General features: G+C 38.8%; 2 protein-coding genes across 3 annotated transcripts in view; both read left to right on the forward strand.

The window, feature by feature from the left end:
- Positions 1-10843, forward strand: part of prkcab (protein kinase C, alpha, b) — a 128342-nt gene extending 117499 nt beyond the window's left edge. For both annotated transcript variants that reach the window (XM_032536689.1, XM_032536690.1), the window contains 9 exons: positions 231-371; positions 502-675; positions 1257-1348; positions 1711-1773; positions 2562-2700; positions 3767-3847; positions 4872-4979; positions 5709-5849; positions 8548-10843. In XM_032536689.1, coding sequence (XP_032392580.1) covers positions 231-371; positions 502-675; positions 1257-1348; positions 1711-1773; positions 2562-2700; positions 3767-3847; positions 4872-4979; positions 5709-5849; positions 8548-8712 — 1104 coding nt within the window. In that variant the 3' untranslated portion in view covers positions 8713-10843. The remainder of the gene's footprint in view (positions 1-230; positions 372-501; positions 676-1256; positions 1349-1710; positions 1774-2561; positions 2701-3766; positions 3848-4871; positions 4980-5708; positions 5850-8547) is intronic.
- Positions 10844-11161: 318 nt separating this feature from the next.
- Positions 11162-15524, forward strand: part of cacng5b (calcium channel, voltage-dependent, gamma subunit 5b) — a 7435-nt gene continuing 3072 nt past the window's right edge. The window contains exons 1-4 of the mRNA XM_032538226.1: positions 11162-11386; positions 13404-13650; positions 14750-14836; positions 15320-15460. Coding sequence (XP_032394117.1) covers positions 13455-13650; positions 14750-14836; positions 15320-15460 — 424 coding nt within the window. The 5' untranslated portion in view covers positions 11162-11386; positions 13404-13454. The remainder of the gene's footprint in view (positions 11387-13403; positions 13651-14749; positions 14837-15319; positions 15461-15524) is intronic.

Genomic DNA, 15524 nt, shown 5'->3' on the forward strand with positions numbered 1-15524 from the left:
AAAAAATGGAGCAACAGGTGATTAAGTCCTGCATTGTGTGGCAGTCTGTGATCTGCCAGATGTGGATCTCTGACTCCAAACCAGCTGTTAGACACCAGCATGACTTCTTCTCCATTATTACTTACTTCATTTGTTAATGCTAAACTATCAAACTATGTAGGTGAAATCTCAAATCAATATTGAATATACTTTTTCACTTTGTAAAGCCATTTTTACTGTTTACGCCACAGAAAGCCAAGCTGGGCCACGGTAAGAAAGTGATCACGCCATCAGACCATCGGCGGTTCAGCTTGCCTTCAGGTAACGCCGACCGGCTCCGACTGAGTGACTTCAACTTCCTGGCCCTGCTGGGGAAGGGCAGCTTTGGCAAGGTAAGAGCCAACACTAAAGGCGTAATGTAAAAGCCAATTAACCTTGTAACACTTAGTTAGCTCGTTTGATGTTTCAAAATCCATAATCTCTTTGTTTCATTGTGACCTGTGGTGTCTTCATCAACTGCAGGTGATGCTGGCAGAGATGAAGTCAACAGAGGAGCTGTACGCCATCAAGATCCTGAAGAAAGATGTCGTGATCCAGGATGATGATGTTGAATGTACAATGGTGGAGAAGAGGGTCTTGGCCCAGAGAGACAAACCGCCCTTCCTCACGCAGCTCCATTCCTGCTTCCAGACTGTGGTGTGTGAAAACTTCAGCCAAAGTCCTGGTTGTTTTTATTGCGTTCTTTCTGGACTGCTGCAGAACTGCACAGTTACACAATAAAATATAATTTACTTTATATAACGGGTGCTATTTTGCTCCCTCGTCATTCTTTCAACAGCTGTCTATTCAATCCCTGACGTTTTATACCGGTGTTTGTCCATTACATGTATATTTCCTTCCACTTTCTGTCTATTTATTCACACTCTTTTGCCGGCGTCCCTGCAGAGAAAATTGATACTGAGCTGAGTCCACCTTTGAATACAAAGTCTCCAATATGACGTTAACTCTGTGCATAGACAGGGTGACACTAATCAAATCTTTCTGATTTATAATACAGGTATTTGAGCTGACCGTAGCCTTATTCTTGAAAGAATAGCTCACGTCAGGCATTTTATTATCTCTATAGGACCACCAGGTATTAAGATACATTATAGTTACGTTAAGTGTTTATTTCTAAGGGTGATTCTATGCAATGCACTGCAGGTTTTAGTGTGCACACATTTACTTTTCTTTGAGAGCTGCTCTTTGGGCAATAACATCCTTTTTTTTTAATCTAGGATCGGCTGTACTTTGTGATGGAGTACATCAACGGGGGAGACCTTATGTATCATATCCAACGTATGGGCAAATTCAAGGAGCCACAGGCAGTGTAAGGACACTATAGTTTATCCACAGGCACCTGTTTTAACAGTAACAAAGATATTCACCAAGCAGATAAAATGGTTTACACCCACAAGCTAACAAAGCAGTACCATCATACACTGATATCTAAGTCCTAAAATTCTGATATTTGTTTGAAAACAACTGCTATTTATATTTATTTGGACATTTCGTGCGTTTATTAGAGAATAGTAGAAAGATGGGGAATGACATGCAAAATGGGAACGTTACAGTTCATGTTCAGATATTAATATAGAGGCAAGGGATTCTTGTGTGTTACTTTATTGTATTCAGTAGAATCACTTTCTTTTTTGAAGATGTGTATTTGTTTTGTCATTTTTTATGTTGCAGGTTTTATGCAGCAGAGATTGCTGTCGGTTTGTTTTTCTTGCACCGAAAGGGAATTATCTACAGGTGGGTGAGTCAGAGAGAAAGAGTTTTATGTAATGACACACCACATTCACCTAAAATCCATTCATTGCTACATGGAAAACAAAACACATGCGTGCTGTTTACCATAAATGAGATAAATAGATGAGGTGAGTATGAGCAGAGATTTGAAGAGAAATATAGAGGCTGTCTGCGTGTTGAATATCAACGGAACAGAGTCTGACTCATTAATTACAGAGAGCAAAAATAGTAGGGTACAATCTTTAGTAAGGGATTTTTTTTTGCAATGTAATGGAGGAAAAACATGATAGACAAGCTGAAGATGAACATGTAGGAGTTGAAGTAAGACATTTTGAAGTAGTTCAGAAATCGTCTTGGAGAGAGACTGACGGGCAGAGGAAACAGCAGATAAGGGATAAGGCTATAACGAGATAACACACAAGACAGACAGAAAGAGTAAGATATGGTAGGGAAAGAAAGTAAGTAAGAAGATTTTAAAAATGGACGTGTACATTTAGCCTTGCTGTGTGTAAACTGCACTTCTTGTATACCAGCCTTGTGTTTGGCATGCTTACGCTGCTTTGTGACAGATATATCTGCCAGAAAAATATCAATTAAATTAAATATAAATATAAAACAGAGTAAAAACTTATTTTGGTGCCAAGAAGTTATTGTTGGTTTCCTGATGTATGGCATGTGCTGCAGACAGATAAACTTAACAGACAGATAAGTGGTGCAGAGCAACAGTCTGGATAGCTGACAGCAACAGGAATCAAAGTGGTCACAAACCTTACAACATGTCTCTGCTGCAGGGATCTGAAGCTCGACAACGTGATGCTGGACTCTGAGGGCCACATCAAAATTGCTGACTTTGGCATGTGTAAGGAGAACATGTATGAAGGCATGAGCACACGTACCTTCTGCGGCACCCCGGACTACATCGCACCAGAGGTGAGCATGAGATGTCTGTATGGGGAAACTGGGCCCAGATTAAAGTAAGAATCACACTGCATCTTATTTTTAGACTTTCTTGTACTATATTATGGATTTAAAATTTGTGTGCAGCTATTGTAAGAGAGATACTCTATATATACTGTATATATATGAAGCTGCATGATATATATAATAATAATAATACATTTTATTTAAAGACGCCTTTCATGGCACTCAAGGACGCCGCACAGGGAATTCATAAATTAAGAACAGTTATACATACAATACAATTATATATATACAATTATATATATATAATATACTGTGTATATATATATACACACGCACACACACAAACACACACACACATAAGTGTACACACCCATGCTAAAGTTGATTAAAAAGAGGAATAAAAAAACATATTTTGGAAATTGATCTTAATGCCTTAATTCAAAAAATTAAAAGGACACCAATTTTCTTTGTGAATAGATAATGGATTGTAAATAGATCAATGTTTTTCCTTAAAATACAGGGGGCATAAGTATACACACCCCTATGTTAAATTCACATAAATGCAGGCAGATTTTTATTTTTAAAGGCCAGTTATTTCATGGATCCATGATACTATAACTGGACAAATTGCTGCATTTGTGTCTCTGTTAAAGGCGAGTGCAGCTGTGATATAGCTTTTTGCCTTTGCGCCTGCATGATCATTATTATTGTGTGTTTGTCAGAGTGTGTATTGTGTGTGGGAGGGAGGTGTAGAATGGCAAATTGGAGGGTAGCAGAAAGCCCATTTGTTAAGGCAGCTCCAAATAGCTCACTATATTCAATGGTGGTTGATTTGTTTTGAGTTTAGATGAGAGAAATGCTCCTTTACAGTGCTACTGTTTGCAGTTTCTCTTGATATCTTTACTGTTGTTCTCTTGCGTTTTTTGTAACATGTAGGTGGCAGCAGAGAAAAAAAACAACATTTATTACTGAATCTGTACAGAACTACACCTCTCTAAATTCATTGATGGGCTAGTGTGCGCGTGTTTGATTTCTTCAAGTTTGTAATCTTTTCACTTTTTGTCTCTGTCAGATTATAGCGTACCAGCCTTATGCAAAATCAGTGGACTGGTGGGCTTATGGAGTTCTTCTGTATGAGATGCTAGCGGGACAGGTAATATGCTTTTTTACTGCACCAGTTGTGGTCTGCAGTATAAGATGATTTTTATATCATACCTCAAATGGGACTTTACATTAAGTGGTGTGTATCCATAAAGTGGTGTGTATCCATAATGTTGTCCTCTAACAACGTTATTCATTAAACAAAAACAGAACATTACTTAGTCCCAGGATTTGCTGCATTTCACAGTAAATTAATCTTTTGGACTTCTTGATATAATAAGCAATTTAAAGACATCATCTTGAGCTCCAAGAAACTATGATGTCCATTTTTCACTATTTTCTGACATTTTAGATTGAACCTTCAATTGATTAAAATATTTTTTTAAATAGTTAACAGTACAGTGTTGAAAATAATGTTTCTTACTGAAGACGAATTACACACATAAACACTTAAACAAACTTTTAATATGAAGCAGATCAAGGTTCTGTAAAGGCATTGAAACGTTTAATACACAGAGAAATTCAAACAGCCCGTATTCAGAAACAGAGCCCTCAGGACTTCGGTATGATTGTGATGTAGAAAGTGAGTTACAGTGCCATTACAGTCATGCCCCAGCTGCAATGACTTGCAGAGGCTTGCAGAGACAAAGAGAGGCAAAAGACCCGGAAAAGCTGACCTATCAGAGCAGACTCTGCTTTTTTTGGGAGGGGGGCATAAAGAGACAGGGGCTATAACAGAGCGTTTCAGACAGAGGGTCAATACAAGTATGTTCAGAAATAATGTTGTCAATGTTATAATAGCACATTGAGCTGCAAGTGTAATACATACATATAAGTAGATAATGTTTTGACCTTATTTGTGTAATCAAAGTGACATATACCACCCATGAGCAACATGGGACCACTAACTTAAATATCTCTGAGTACAAGACAGTGATGTAACATATACCTGTGACATCCACAGCAGCTCCCACTGCTCAGCTCACCTTCATATGCTGCTCTCGTCACCTCAGTATCTTGTCAGGTTTCAAAGAACAACCCTCAAGCTGTGACACCGTATTTGTCTTTCTTCTCAGCCTCCATTTGATGGAGAGGATGAAGACGAGCTCTTCCAGTCCATCATGGAGCACAATGTGTCCTACCCCAAGTCCATGTCTAAAGAAGCTGTGTCCATCTGCAAGGGAGTAAGTTCTGTTTAAAAGGCCGTACAGTGTTTTATAAAGCATATCACCACCTCACAGTTTCTCACAAGTTGTTCCCTTGGTACTGTTGAGTCACAAGTTTCCATGGTGTTCAAAAATGATCCTTTATTTAGCAGGTATCTCTTCTCCTCATACCTGGGCAGCACTTTTCTCAGTGAAACGGCATCATGGTTGTCATGATTATTTAACAAGGAAATGAGTTTTCAAAGTCAATTTACGCTCCAGAGAAGATTCAGGCACAGTCTGATCACATCTTTTAATAACATATCTCACCTTCATTTATTACATTATTACACCCTGTCGCTGCATTCTGCCTCAAGAAATATTGTTCATCATCTTAGAGCCGGTGACAAAATAGATAAGACCGATCCTTATTGTTTGCTTCACATCTCATTTACAAAAGAAATTATTCATTGTCCAAATTAAAAGTAGCTGCTGAATCAGACACAAAGTTATGAAAAGGCAGTGTAATTTCCTGCCACTATTATAAAACTGGATGAGCAAAACATGGAGTGTCAGTCTGCCTCTGCATAAGGTCCTTGGCACGATAGTGTAATCTAACGCAGGCAAGAAGCAAAGTGGATTGCTGATAATATAAGGACGCTTTAGAAATACACACTATCTCTCTGCTTCCCTATTTTTTAGATTTTCCTCAAGCAGCTAACTGCCGTTGTCACATTTTCTAATGTCTCCTCGTCTGTTTGATACCAGCTGATGACCAAGCACCCGTCCAAGCGTCTTGGCTGTAGCTTGGAGGGGGAGAGGGACATCAGGGAGCAGGCCTTCTTCCGACGCATCGACTGGGATCGCCTGGCAAACAGAGAGATTCAGCCGCCATTTAAACCTAAAGTGGTAAGTGATGCTGTGTGTGTGTGTGTGTGTGTGTGTGTGTCTGTCTGTCTGTCTGTCTGTCTGTCTGTCTGTCTGTCTGTCTGTGAGTGAGTGAGTGAGTGAGTGAGTGAGTGAGTGAGTGAGTGAGTGAGTGAGAGACAGTCAGTCATCCTCTGTCATGGTAAATGGGATATTATATTGATATGCATCATGATATTTTGCACTTTCTAAAAAAAATCATAGATCAAAATATCAATAAAGAAACGTCTGTTCTTGGCTAATAAAGCAAGTTACATTGATGCAAAAATAATATTGTTGTGAAACAATCTGTATTGTACAGTATTGTTTTGTGGTTCAAATCCTATCATCTGCTGGCTTGACCCCTGTGAGTAGATTCTGAAAGAAGTGATGAGCGCTTGGAGAACAAAGCGGAAAAAAAAACAGGGTTCAGTTCACATGTAATAAAGGTTTAATGAGACTCAAAAGGAAATCCATATTCTCCAGCAATTGCTTCATTCATTTAGTTGAGGTGTAGTAAGATAAGAGAGTCAGGATTGGAGGAAGGATTGTCTCAAGGTCTCTTCACAGAGATAGGAAAACTACACTACAAGATACAAATAAAATAGATGAGAACGACTTTCTTCAAGCTTTTCACAGAATGGAATGTAACATTATTCATAACACATAAACATTTCTATTATTGCCATAAAGCATCCTGCTAACTGATTGAAAAAAAATGGCTGATTTATATTTATTTATATAGAAGTTTATACCATGTTACATGTTACACTGATGTGCCTAATCTTCAGTCTTATTGTATGTCTCCAAGCTTCAAGCACTAATTTTCCAAATCTTAAGGATATGTTTGCATTTTGCAAGTCTATCAATACTCACATGCCTATTTGCAATTTTTCTGACTCAAAACATCTGAGCTGCAGTGGAGGAACACATTTTGGCGGATACTGTTCCAACTTGATTTGTCTAAACTCCATTGAGTTTTAGATAAGCTTCACTTAGATAAACTTCACTTACATTAAAATCACTATGCAAAGAAATCTCTTCAGGGCCCGTATAGAAGGAAGGAATAATTACAACTAACACACAAAATATGTCAGTGTACATACTGTATGAGCATTTGAAGCAAGTTAATAAAAAGGACATTTTGACAAATGAAAAGACAAATCACTCTTGTTTTCCATCAATGTATGCACTTTTTCTGGGAAGGCATCAGACAAGATTATTGGACAACTAGATTGTTTGATCAATAAAGCACCTGTTTTTCATGTCAATTGAACAGGGTATGGCATTCCTTTTATGAATATAATCTGGCTACACATATCTGTAAAGTCCTTTTTAATCTATGTTCATTTTATTTGTTTTTAATTTAGTGAGCTTTTATAACATGAAAGCCAGGGTCTCAAACACGATTTATTCAATACGTTGTTCACATCAAATTTAACTCAATGCTACCAACATTTCTACCTCAGCCAAGAGGTATAAATAAAAAAAACAAAAACAAGTGGATATTTCCAGACACAGAAAGAGATGATGGAAGACGACAGAAACTAATAAAAACATGTATCAGAAAATTAGCATAAAACACCCAGTAGTGTGATTTATTTCTATTTAATGCTCCTATTTAGTTTTCTTGTCGTCCCTGTAATGCTAAAAAAAGGCAAATCACCTAGTCAGTTTTGAATGCATCACTGTTAAAGGATTGAAATACTTCCTCAGAGAGTCGTGAAGTGTGTGTGCATGAATGGTTGTGTATTGTATTATGTCTGCGCTCCCATCCGTCTTCACCCAGTGTGATGGTTTTACGCCCAGCAGAGCTTGAGGCTAGAAACCCAGCTGTAGTCACCAGACCCCCCCTCACCGACATCTAAACCTTCTCCTGTCAACACAAAACACTCTTTTGAGCTTGTTGAATCCAGCATCCTCCATTCTCTCGCTGCCCACAGCGCCCAAAGCCACACACACGCTGCCACTGAGGATTAAAAATAGCTCTCTAAGAGCAGAGTTCCCTTTACTTCCACACAAGGACCACGATTAATGCAGGGTTACACAGCGGATGTATCTTTTCTCCACTCACAGAAAGGGAGGAAAGGAGAACATTGCTAAAAGTGGATCCATCACTTCAGGGCGCTTTTCGTGCGCATACACAACGTCATTAATTGGCCTGAAGGGACTCGCAAACAAAAGACTATATGAGGCTTTAATGCTTCTGTGATATTACAGAGCAGCTGAAAATGCCTGACATGCTGATGCGCCTCCTGAGAAAATGTGTCACAGACAGCAGGCACTGAAATCCACTGTAAACCACAGATTTGTTTTTGTTGTGCATTACTCATTCGGAATGGTGTTTCTTGTTTTTTTTGTAAAAGTGTTGTGACAGTGATGATACTGTGCATGACACGCAGCAATATGCATAAATATATTCAGCCGGAGACGCATGACAACCTCAAGCGGAGTTGCACACTGATGTTGATGACCTCCACTCTGGATGTTTAGGGTTAGCTCCTAATCTAATTACAACTCCTGCCCGGCTACTCATAGGGCTGTGCACCACCTTCTCTCTAGGACCCTTGGGAAGCATACTAATAAAAGACTTGTGAGGAAATGTCTTTTGATCATGAGCCCACATTTCAGTTGTTTCTTTTTTGCAGTCTTTTACAGTTGAGAGATCCAAATAATCTGACGTTCTTTTGATCTCTTTTAGTGCGGCAAAGGAGCAGAAAACTTTGACAAGTTTTTCACACGTACCCAACCCGTGCTCACCCCTCCCGACCAGCTAGTCATCGCCAACATCGACCAGAGTGAGTTCGCAGGCTTCTCTTACATGAACCCTCAGTTCATCCATCCATCCCTGCACAGTGTGGTATGAGGAGAGAGCAGAAAGATACTCAAAAGCATGGACTGTCGCTGACTACAGGATCCTTACAAACTCCAACAAACGATCCCGACGTCATAAGACTCATATCATCCTCTACAGTGTTCTGTCTTTATTAGTTATCAAAATATGTGTACAAAAGTGACTTAGAAGAAGGAAGCAAGGAGTTAAAGAACAACTACATGGCAGTGATATGTTTGCATAATTTCCCCAAACATCTCATATATGTTCTTTATTCTCTATCTGTGTAAAACCAAACCTGCTGCCTTTTTTCTTCCGTATGAATGTGTGACCGGTTACTTTGTTATTAGGTAGTAAAGATGCAAGATGTTTTCCTTTCTCATATTCCCCATCTTACTACGCAACAAGCTGCAATGCACGACGAGAACGGAACGTTTTTTCTGCTCTGTCCCGGCTTTATCTACTTCTGATCCGCTACATGTGTAATTTATATTTATATTTATATTAAAAAACAAGAGGTAGTATACTGTTACATGAGTGCCAAAGTAGAAGTGGAAAGAGATCATTTATATTGCAGTTCTTAAAATCCTTGTAATGTCTTTTCCCAACACACTAAAACCCCACTAAAACAGGGGTTGTTTCTTTGTGTTGTTTTGGAGGATGTGGAGATACAGTATATCTAACTCAGCATAGACAAACAGAAGCACATCATGCTTATGCTTGGTTATAAAGCTGTCTACGCTATTTGAATGCCGTGTTGGTCAGTATATAGGGTCAGAAAACTGTGGATCAAAGAGACAGTGTTTTTTAAAGTATAAAGATGCTATTTCCAAATGCACAAAGCAGATCTCTGTTGCATGCTTATTTTTCTGACTCTGTATGAACAGTAGACTCTAGGATGCATTACATGTCTGGTATCATTGTAAAGTTTAGTATTTACGATATAAACTATGATAATATATAATTGTTGTATGTTTTGAAGAGTCTTATCCTGAAGAAAAAGTTTCTAATTGTTAAAGGAAAAAAAGCTTTTGTTCATATTTTATGTTTCGCTTAACTCTTTTATGTCCAAAAGACCCCTCTATTGTACCCCCATTTTTATCATTTTGTAAATATGTTTCAAAGAGATGTTTCAGAAAGAGAAGTTACATGCATATTTTATACTACGAATTGAATGTGCTTTTACTACCGTAGACAGTTTGAACATGTCTATGTTTAGATTACCCTGAAGAAGAGTATATATATATATATATATATATATACATATATAATGTCTGGCTGAGTCTTTGGTAGGTTTGGGATCAGCAAACCTTGTTATATGTATTTCCACTATTAATCCATTGTTTTCTACTACTTAGTGTCATGGCGAATATGCAGCACCTACTGTGCGTGAAAAGGTTGAATGCCCTCTTGCCTTGGTCATCTCAGGGCAAACTCCTTCTGTAACAAATTCAAAACCAAGCCCTAGGTGGCTGCAACATGTCTCTTCTTTCTTGTGTATATTGTGTGCATGTGTGGGACGAGGCTTGATCTAAGCATGAGAAAGACCCTTGCATGATACAGAGATCATGGAACATGGAGTTTCCCCAACTTGTTGCACAGAACGAGATTAATCATTTGCTGCCATGTAGCCTGACATGTTTGACTAAAAACAACACTAATATGTAAAATGCTTCTATTGGCTTGTTGTTCCCTTGTGCCAATCTTAAGTATTTTGTTTCCAGTCTGGTGTGTTGTTGAGAGGCTACTACTTAGGCCCACAATGCTACAACAGTGAAGTCTCATAAAACTGCCAAATTTACTCTTAACCCTTGAATTGCTTACTTAGTTACTTTGTGTAACAGACTGATGATGCAGCTGTCATATCTGGACCAAAATTAGATTTTTAAAGTTAAAAGAAAACCGAATGTTTACATGTCTCACATTGAGAATCTTTATCGGAGGAGAAGAAGAGAAAAATAGCAAAACTTTGGACCCGTGACAGAGATAATTACATGTCAGGCCAGTCAGGTTATGTACCACTACAGTTAGAGCCACAGGGATGTTTGTATGCGTTACCTTTCACTGCCCCTACTTTTGTTAACCTGATTCTTCTTGTTCCTCTGTTCATTGTGGTATGATGGATACTGTGTAAGTGTGTATAAATAAAGTATGAAAATATGAATCTGTTCTTTTTTCTTCAATTTCCAGCTTCACTGTTAATGTATGTATTGTTAGCCACATGACCACCCATCTTCTCCAACCACCTGCCAGCTGCATTCGTACAGCATCAGTCATTGTGGCGCACACATCAAAAAGGACATGTAAATCATACAGTGCCTAACTTAACGTAGTTGAGAACAGGCTGGCCGAGTAGAGCTGTTCATGGTCCTGAAACACTTCTCTCTCACCTCAAACACACTCACTCTCTCTCTCTCTCTCTCTCTCTCTCTCTCTCTCTCTCTCTCTCTCTCTGTGTGTATTTGCATTCAGCCATAGCAGCTCCAGGCGTCTGTCTGACTCAGTGTGTTGCACTGACGCACTGCTGCATCGTCTCAGTTCTTAAAGCTTCTCTTTACAGTTATCTGAAGGAATTTTTGATTACTGAAAAAACATAGCCTACCGTCGTTCTCTGCAGGTTTTCATCCACAACTTGAGCACAAAATTTGTAAGTGCAGGAAACGGCGCTGAGACTGTACAGATTACAAACAGGTAGGAACAAGTGTTTGTATGGTGTCCTCACCTTTTTTTCAAATACTTTTTTTAAACTCCTACTTCTAATTAACTGGACTAACGATGTGTTTCAAATATTCACAGATGTTGTATAGGGTTTGTTGTGAGTTTATTGGGGCTTTGATTTTAGTCGCAGTTGTTGCACTTCTCCGTCCTAATATAGGCAAACATCGAGATTTTATATTTATTTAAACCATAGAATTTTATTGGAAAAGCAGGCTTAGTATAAGCTATTGGAAACAACCAAAATGCATGGTACAATCGCATGGTGGCGCTGCAAGCCTCTACAGGGTTATCATGGTAATATAGGGCTGACATTGACGGATTATCATGAAAACTAAACTCACTGCCAGGCGAGGACAGTTAGGTTATATTACTGATATTTAATGTTGTGAGAGTAAAAAAAGTTCTACAAGTGTGAGTATTTTTGTTCTGTTGTATCTATTTACTCCATGTCAAAAGTTGACAATTGTTTTTCTACAGAATGGAGAAGCTTGATCATATTGGCATTGGCAAAAAGATAAGCCGAAATGTTTCGATACAGCAAAATAACTCAAGGTTGGAGTGGATCTGATGTGGTGATTTTGCATGTGACAAGACTCAACAGGCTCAACAGTCATGACTACTGTATAGTCATGTAGTGGGCTAACTGTTTGTTTTTTTACACCTGCAAATCTGCAAGTCCAATTCTTCCATCTGATATTTTCTCATCTGTGGACTACAATAAATTAAATTGATTTAACAGAAACACAAAACTGCTGAGGAGCATCCTGTTGAATTAGAGGTTTGAGACTCTCTACCGTCACTATCTAGTAAAAAAGTTAAACATTTAAAGAATAATACTGCTGACAAGGACTGATAATAAGCAAGGAAGTTGCAGTAATATGAAACAAATATGAGCTATCAGGCCTCTTCAGAATAAGAGAGGTGACCTTGCAGGTGGACAAGCAGATTTCTGGAGTGTTTTTGTGAATAATAACCTTAGTGACCTCCTAAAGCAACTGACAGTGTGTCTTTTAGCATTTTATTAGCGTAAATGATGGTTGTTTTAATACCTAACAGAAAGGGGGGGGGGGGTTTAAGTCTTTAAGTCTAGCCATTCAAATTAACCTCTCCCTGACAATATGTCGTCACCGTCCATAGATCATTTATATGTGTCCTAAATGAAATTTAAATCATCCCCCTGCCAATGTAGATGATGTCTTACTATGTGATATGTCTGGCAAATTCCCATACCCACTGCCTTATTAATTCCTTTTATGAATTTCTAACCTTTTTGAGGGATTCTGCGCTGATTCATGCCTGTCTTGGATTTCAAAAAAATGTGAGCATTTGTATATACAGTAGCTGGTTTTATGTCCTTCAGTTTTGAGGCTCAAACAGGTTTATTATTGACTCACTTAAGATTATTGAAATGAATCAAAACTTAAAACTTATCTTATACTTGTGCAATGTTAAATGAGAAAATTTCTTATTTTACTCCACAGATTGTATTTCAAATGTCCTTGATCCGGTCTGTTTTATTTCCAAATATTTTACCCATCAGCCGTTTTACCCAGTAATGTCACTTTTTATCACAATCTTGGTCTTTCAATCAAGACAAACAAAAGTGATTGAATTTCTGCTCATTCAGACCAAAGCAACGACCAATCACACATCTGACACCCTTGTTTGTCTTGACTGAGATATAAACATTGTTGGCATTATAAAATAAAATAAAAAAACTCGGAAAAGGGATATTGGTAAATAAAAACAGGTGGCATTTAATAAAAAATTACCTGCAATAAACAGAAACAACAGTTCATATTAATGAGGTGAGTTTTAGGAAATTACTGGATTATTTCACCATTTCATGATTATATTACATCTATTTATTTTGTCTGTAATTATTCATATTTATTTCATAATGTATTTTGTATTTATTTATTTGATTAACACACACTGGGTCTCCACATTCAACTTCCCATTTCTACCAGTAATCCGACCTTCTTTTTCCCTTTCTCCTCCTCCAGATTGGACTTCATTTAAACCGACCCCTGCTGGAAGATTCCCCTGCTGTTACCATGAGTGCTTGCAGCAGGAAGGCCTTGACATTGCTGAGCAGTGTCTTTGCAATCAGTAGCCTGGGGCTGCTGGGAGTGGCGGTTAGCACAGACTACTGGTTGTACCTGGAGGAGGGCGTCATCATGCCTCTGAACCAGAGCATCGACATCAAGACCTCGCTGCACTCCGGCCTCTGGAGAGTCTGCTTCCTTGTTGGTGAGTAACGAGTCTGGGGGTGTGTGGTTCTCTGTGCTCCTGTGATTTGACTTAATCCAGATTGTGAAACAGGTACATGTAATGGTGTTAAGAGGGGGGTGATCATTATTCAAGGATGTTCCTTTGTATTGTGAAGCGTCTAAATATGGTAGCAGCAGTGAGATGGTCCTGTCACACTGTCATATTGTTGCTGCATCAGCCAGCTTTGACATTCACAAGAACTTCATCAGTGTGTGTGTATGTGTGTATGTGTGTGTGTGTGTGTGTGTGGGGGGGAGTACATGACACAGAGTGAGAGAAAGTGTGTTTGTGTTTCTCTCTTAAGGCATTCAGTGTAAAATTAGTCCTGCAACATAATTATACACTCAGACACTTACACGCACACATACGCACACGCGCGCACACACACACACACAAATACACAAAAACTTGCTCCGACAAGTCTTCAGAGACAGATGTCATCTCATTATGTCGCAGATAACTCCAGCTGGCATCTGTATGTGACGATGCTGAAGTGATAATAATGACTAGGTTGTCTGTGCGAGATGGGATGTAACTCATACATGATTGTAAATGATATTGTATATATATTAAATTATAGAAAAATCCTACATACCTCATTTTGTCAAATCAATTAAGTCAGTTAGAAACAGTATTGCCCATATCTTCAACATGATGCACATTGTCTGTGTTGGCTCACATGCTCAAATAATACAGAATAAATTATTTGTTTGGGGGGTTGGGGGATGTTTTTTTGCAGGGGGTCGTGTTGCCAGGCAACCAGTTGAGACTCCAGGAAATTACTGGTCTCGGCCAATACATTTGCATGTTTTTGTACGGATTAAACAAAAAAGATGTAACATGGGTAATAAAGAGCCTTGGAGGTAGAGTGTATTACCTTAGGACGGAGCCATAGTATACCTGCCTGCTTTTGTTGGTCTTCTTGTTCCTGTCTGCCTGTATTTGGCCTTTTGGATTTGTCTATGAGTTCTGCATCAAACAAGGGACATTGAACAACTCTCCCCATTTTTTTATGTCTGCTCATCTCCTCTTCTTCACCTAAACTTTGTCTCAAGGTTTTTGTTTCTTCCCTATTCAGGTGGCGAGTCTGGTCGCTGTTTCACCATCGCCTACATCATGCCCATGAATGTCCAGTTGACATCAGAGTCCACAGTAAACGTGCTCAGTGAGTAACTTCAGTCTTAATAACTCAAAGTGCCCCCTTGAGGTTGTTCAAATAAACAGCCAGAGGTATTTTCATGGCAAAAATACTGTTGTTTTTAATTGAGGTTGTGTTAAGAAATTACTTGAATGTAGCCTGACTGATGGATCTGACTCATCTGAACCCTCATGCTGCTCCTCTCTAGAATACTTATTACCTTTTATAGATAACTCACCTTGCAAGTCCTTCCATGTGGCTCAGTGTCAAATATTTACTGAAGGACAAATCCAGCCTAGTAAATCTGAATAATAATCTCTGAGATTTAAAAAATCTGGCAGACGATAATTATTGGGAATAAATCAACAAAACATTCCTTAATTTCACTTTGAGGTATAGAAACTCCAATGTTCCTCTTTCTAAAGGCATCTTTCTGCCCCAGTTTTCACACTGAAACGTACACACCCATCTGCTGGATGTTTGGGGATTAAATGTTTCTCCTCTATTCAGAGATGATCCGCTCAGCCACTCCGTTCCCTCTGGTCAGCCTCTTCTTCATGTTCATCGGCTTCGTCCTCAACAACATTGGCCACATCCGGCCTCACCGCACCATCCTGGCATTTGTCTCTGGGATCTTCTTCATCCTCTCAGGTAAAACTGATCTTTTCTCCATTTTTATCTCTTGACATGTTTCTGTCCTGTCTCCTTCTTGTTG

Source organism: Etheostoma spectabile, chromosome 15 (assembly GCF_008692095.1).
Source record: "Etheostoma spectabile isolate EspeVRDwgs_2016 chromosome 15, UIUC_Espe_1.0, whole genome shotgun sequence".
Lineage (NCBI taxonomy): Eukaryota > Metazoa > Chordata > Actinopteri > Perciformes > Percidae > Etheostoma > Etheostoma spectabile.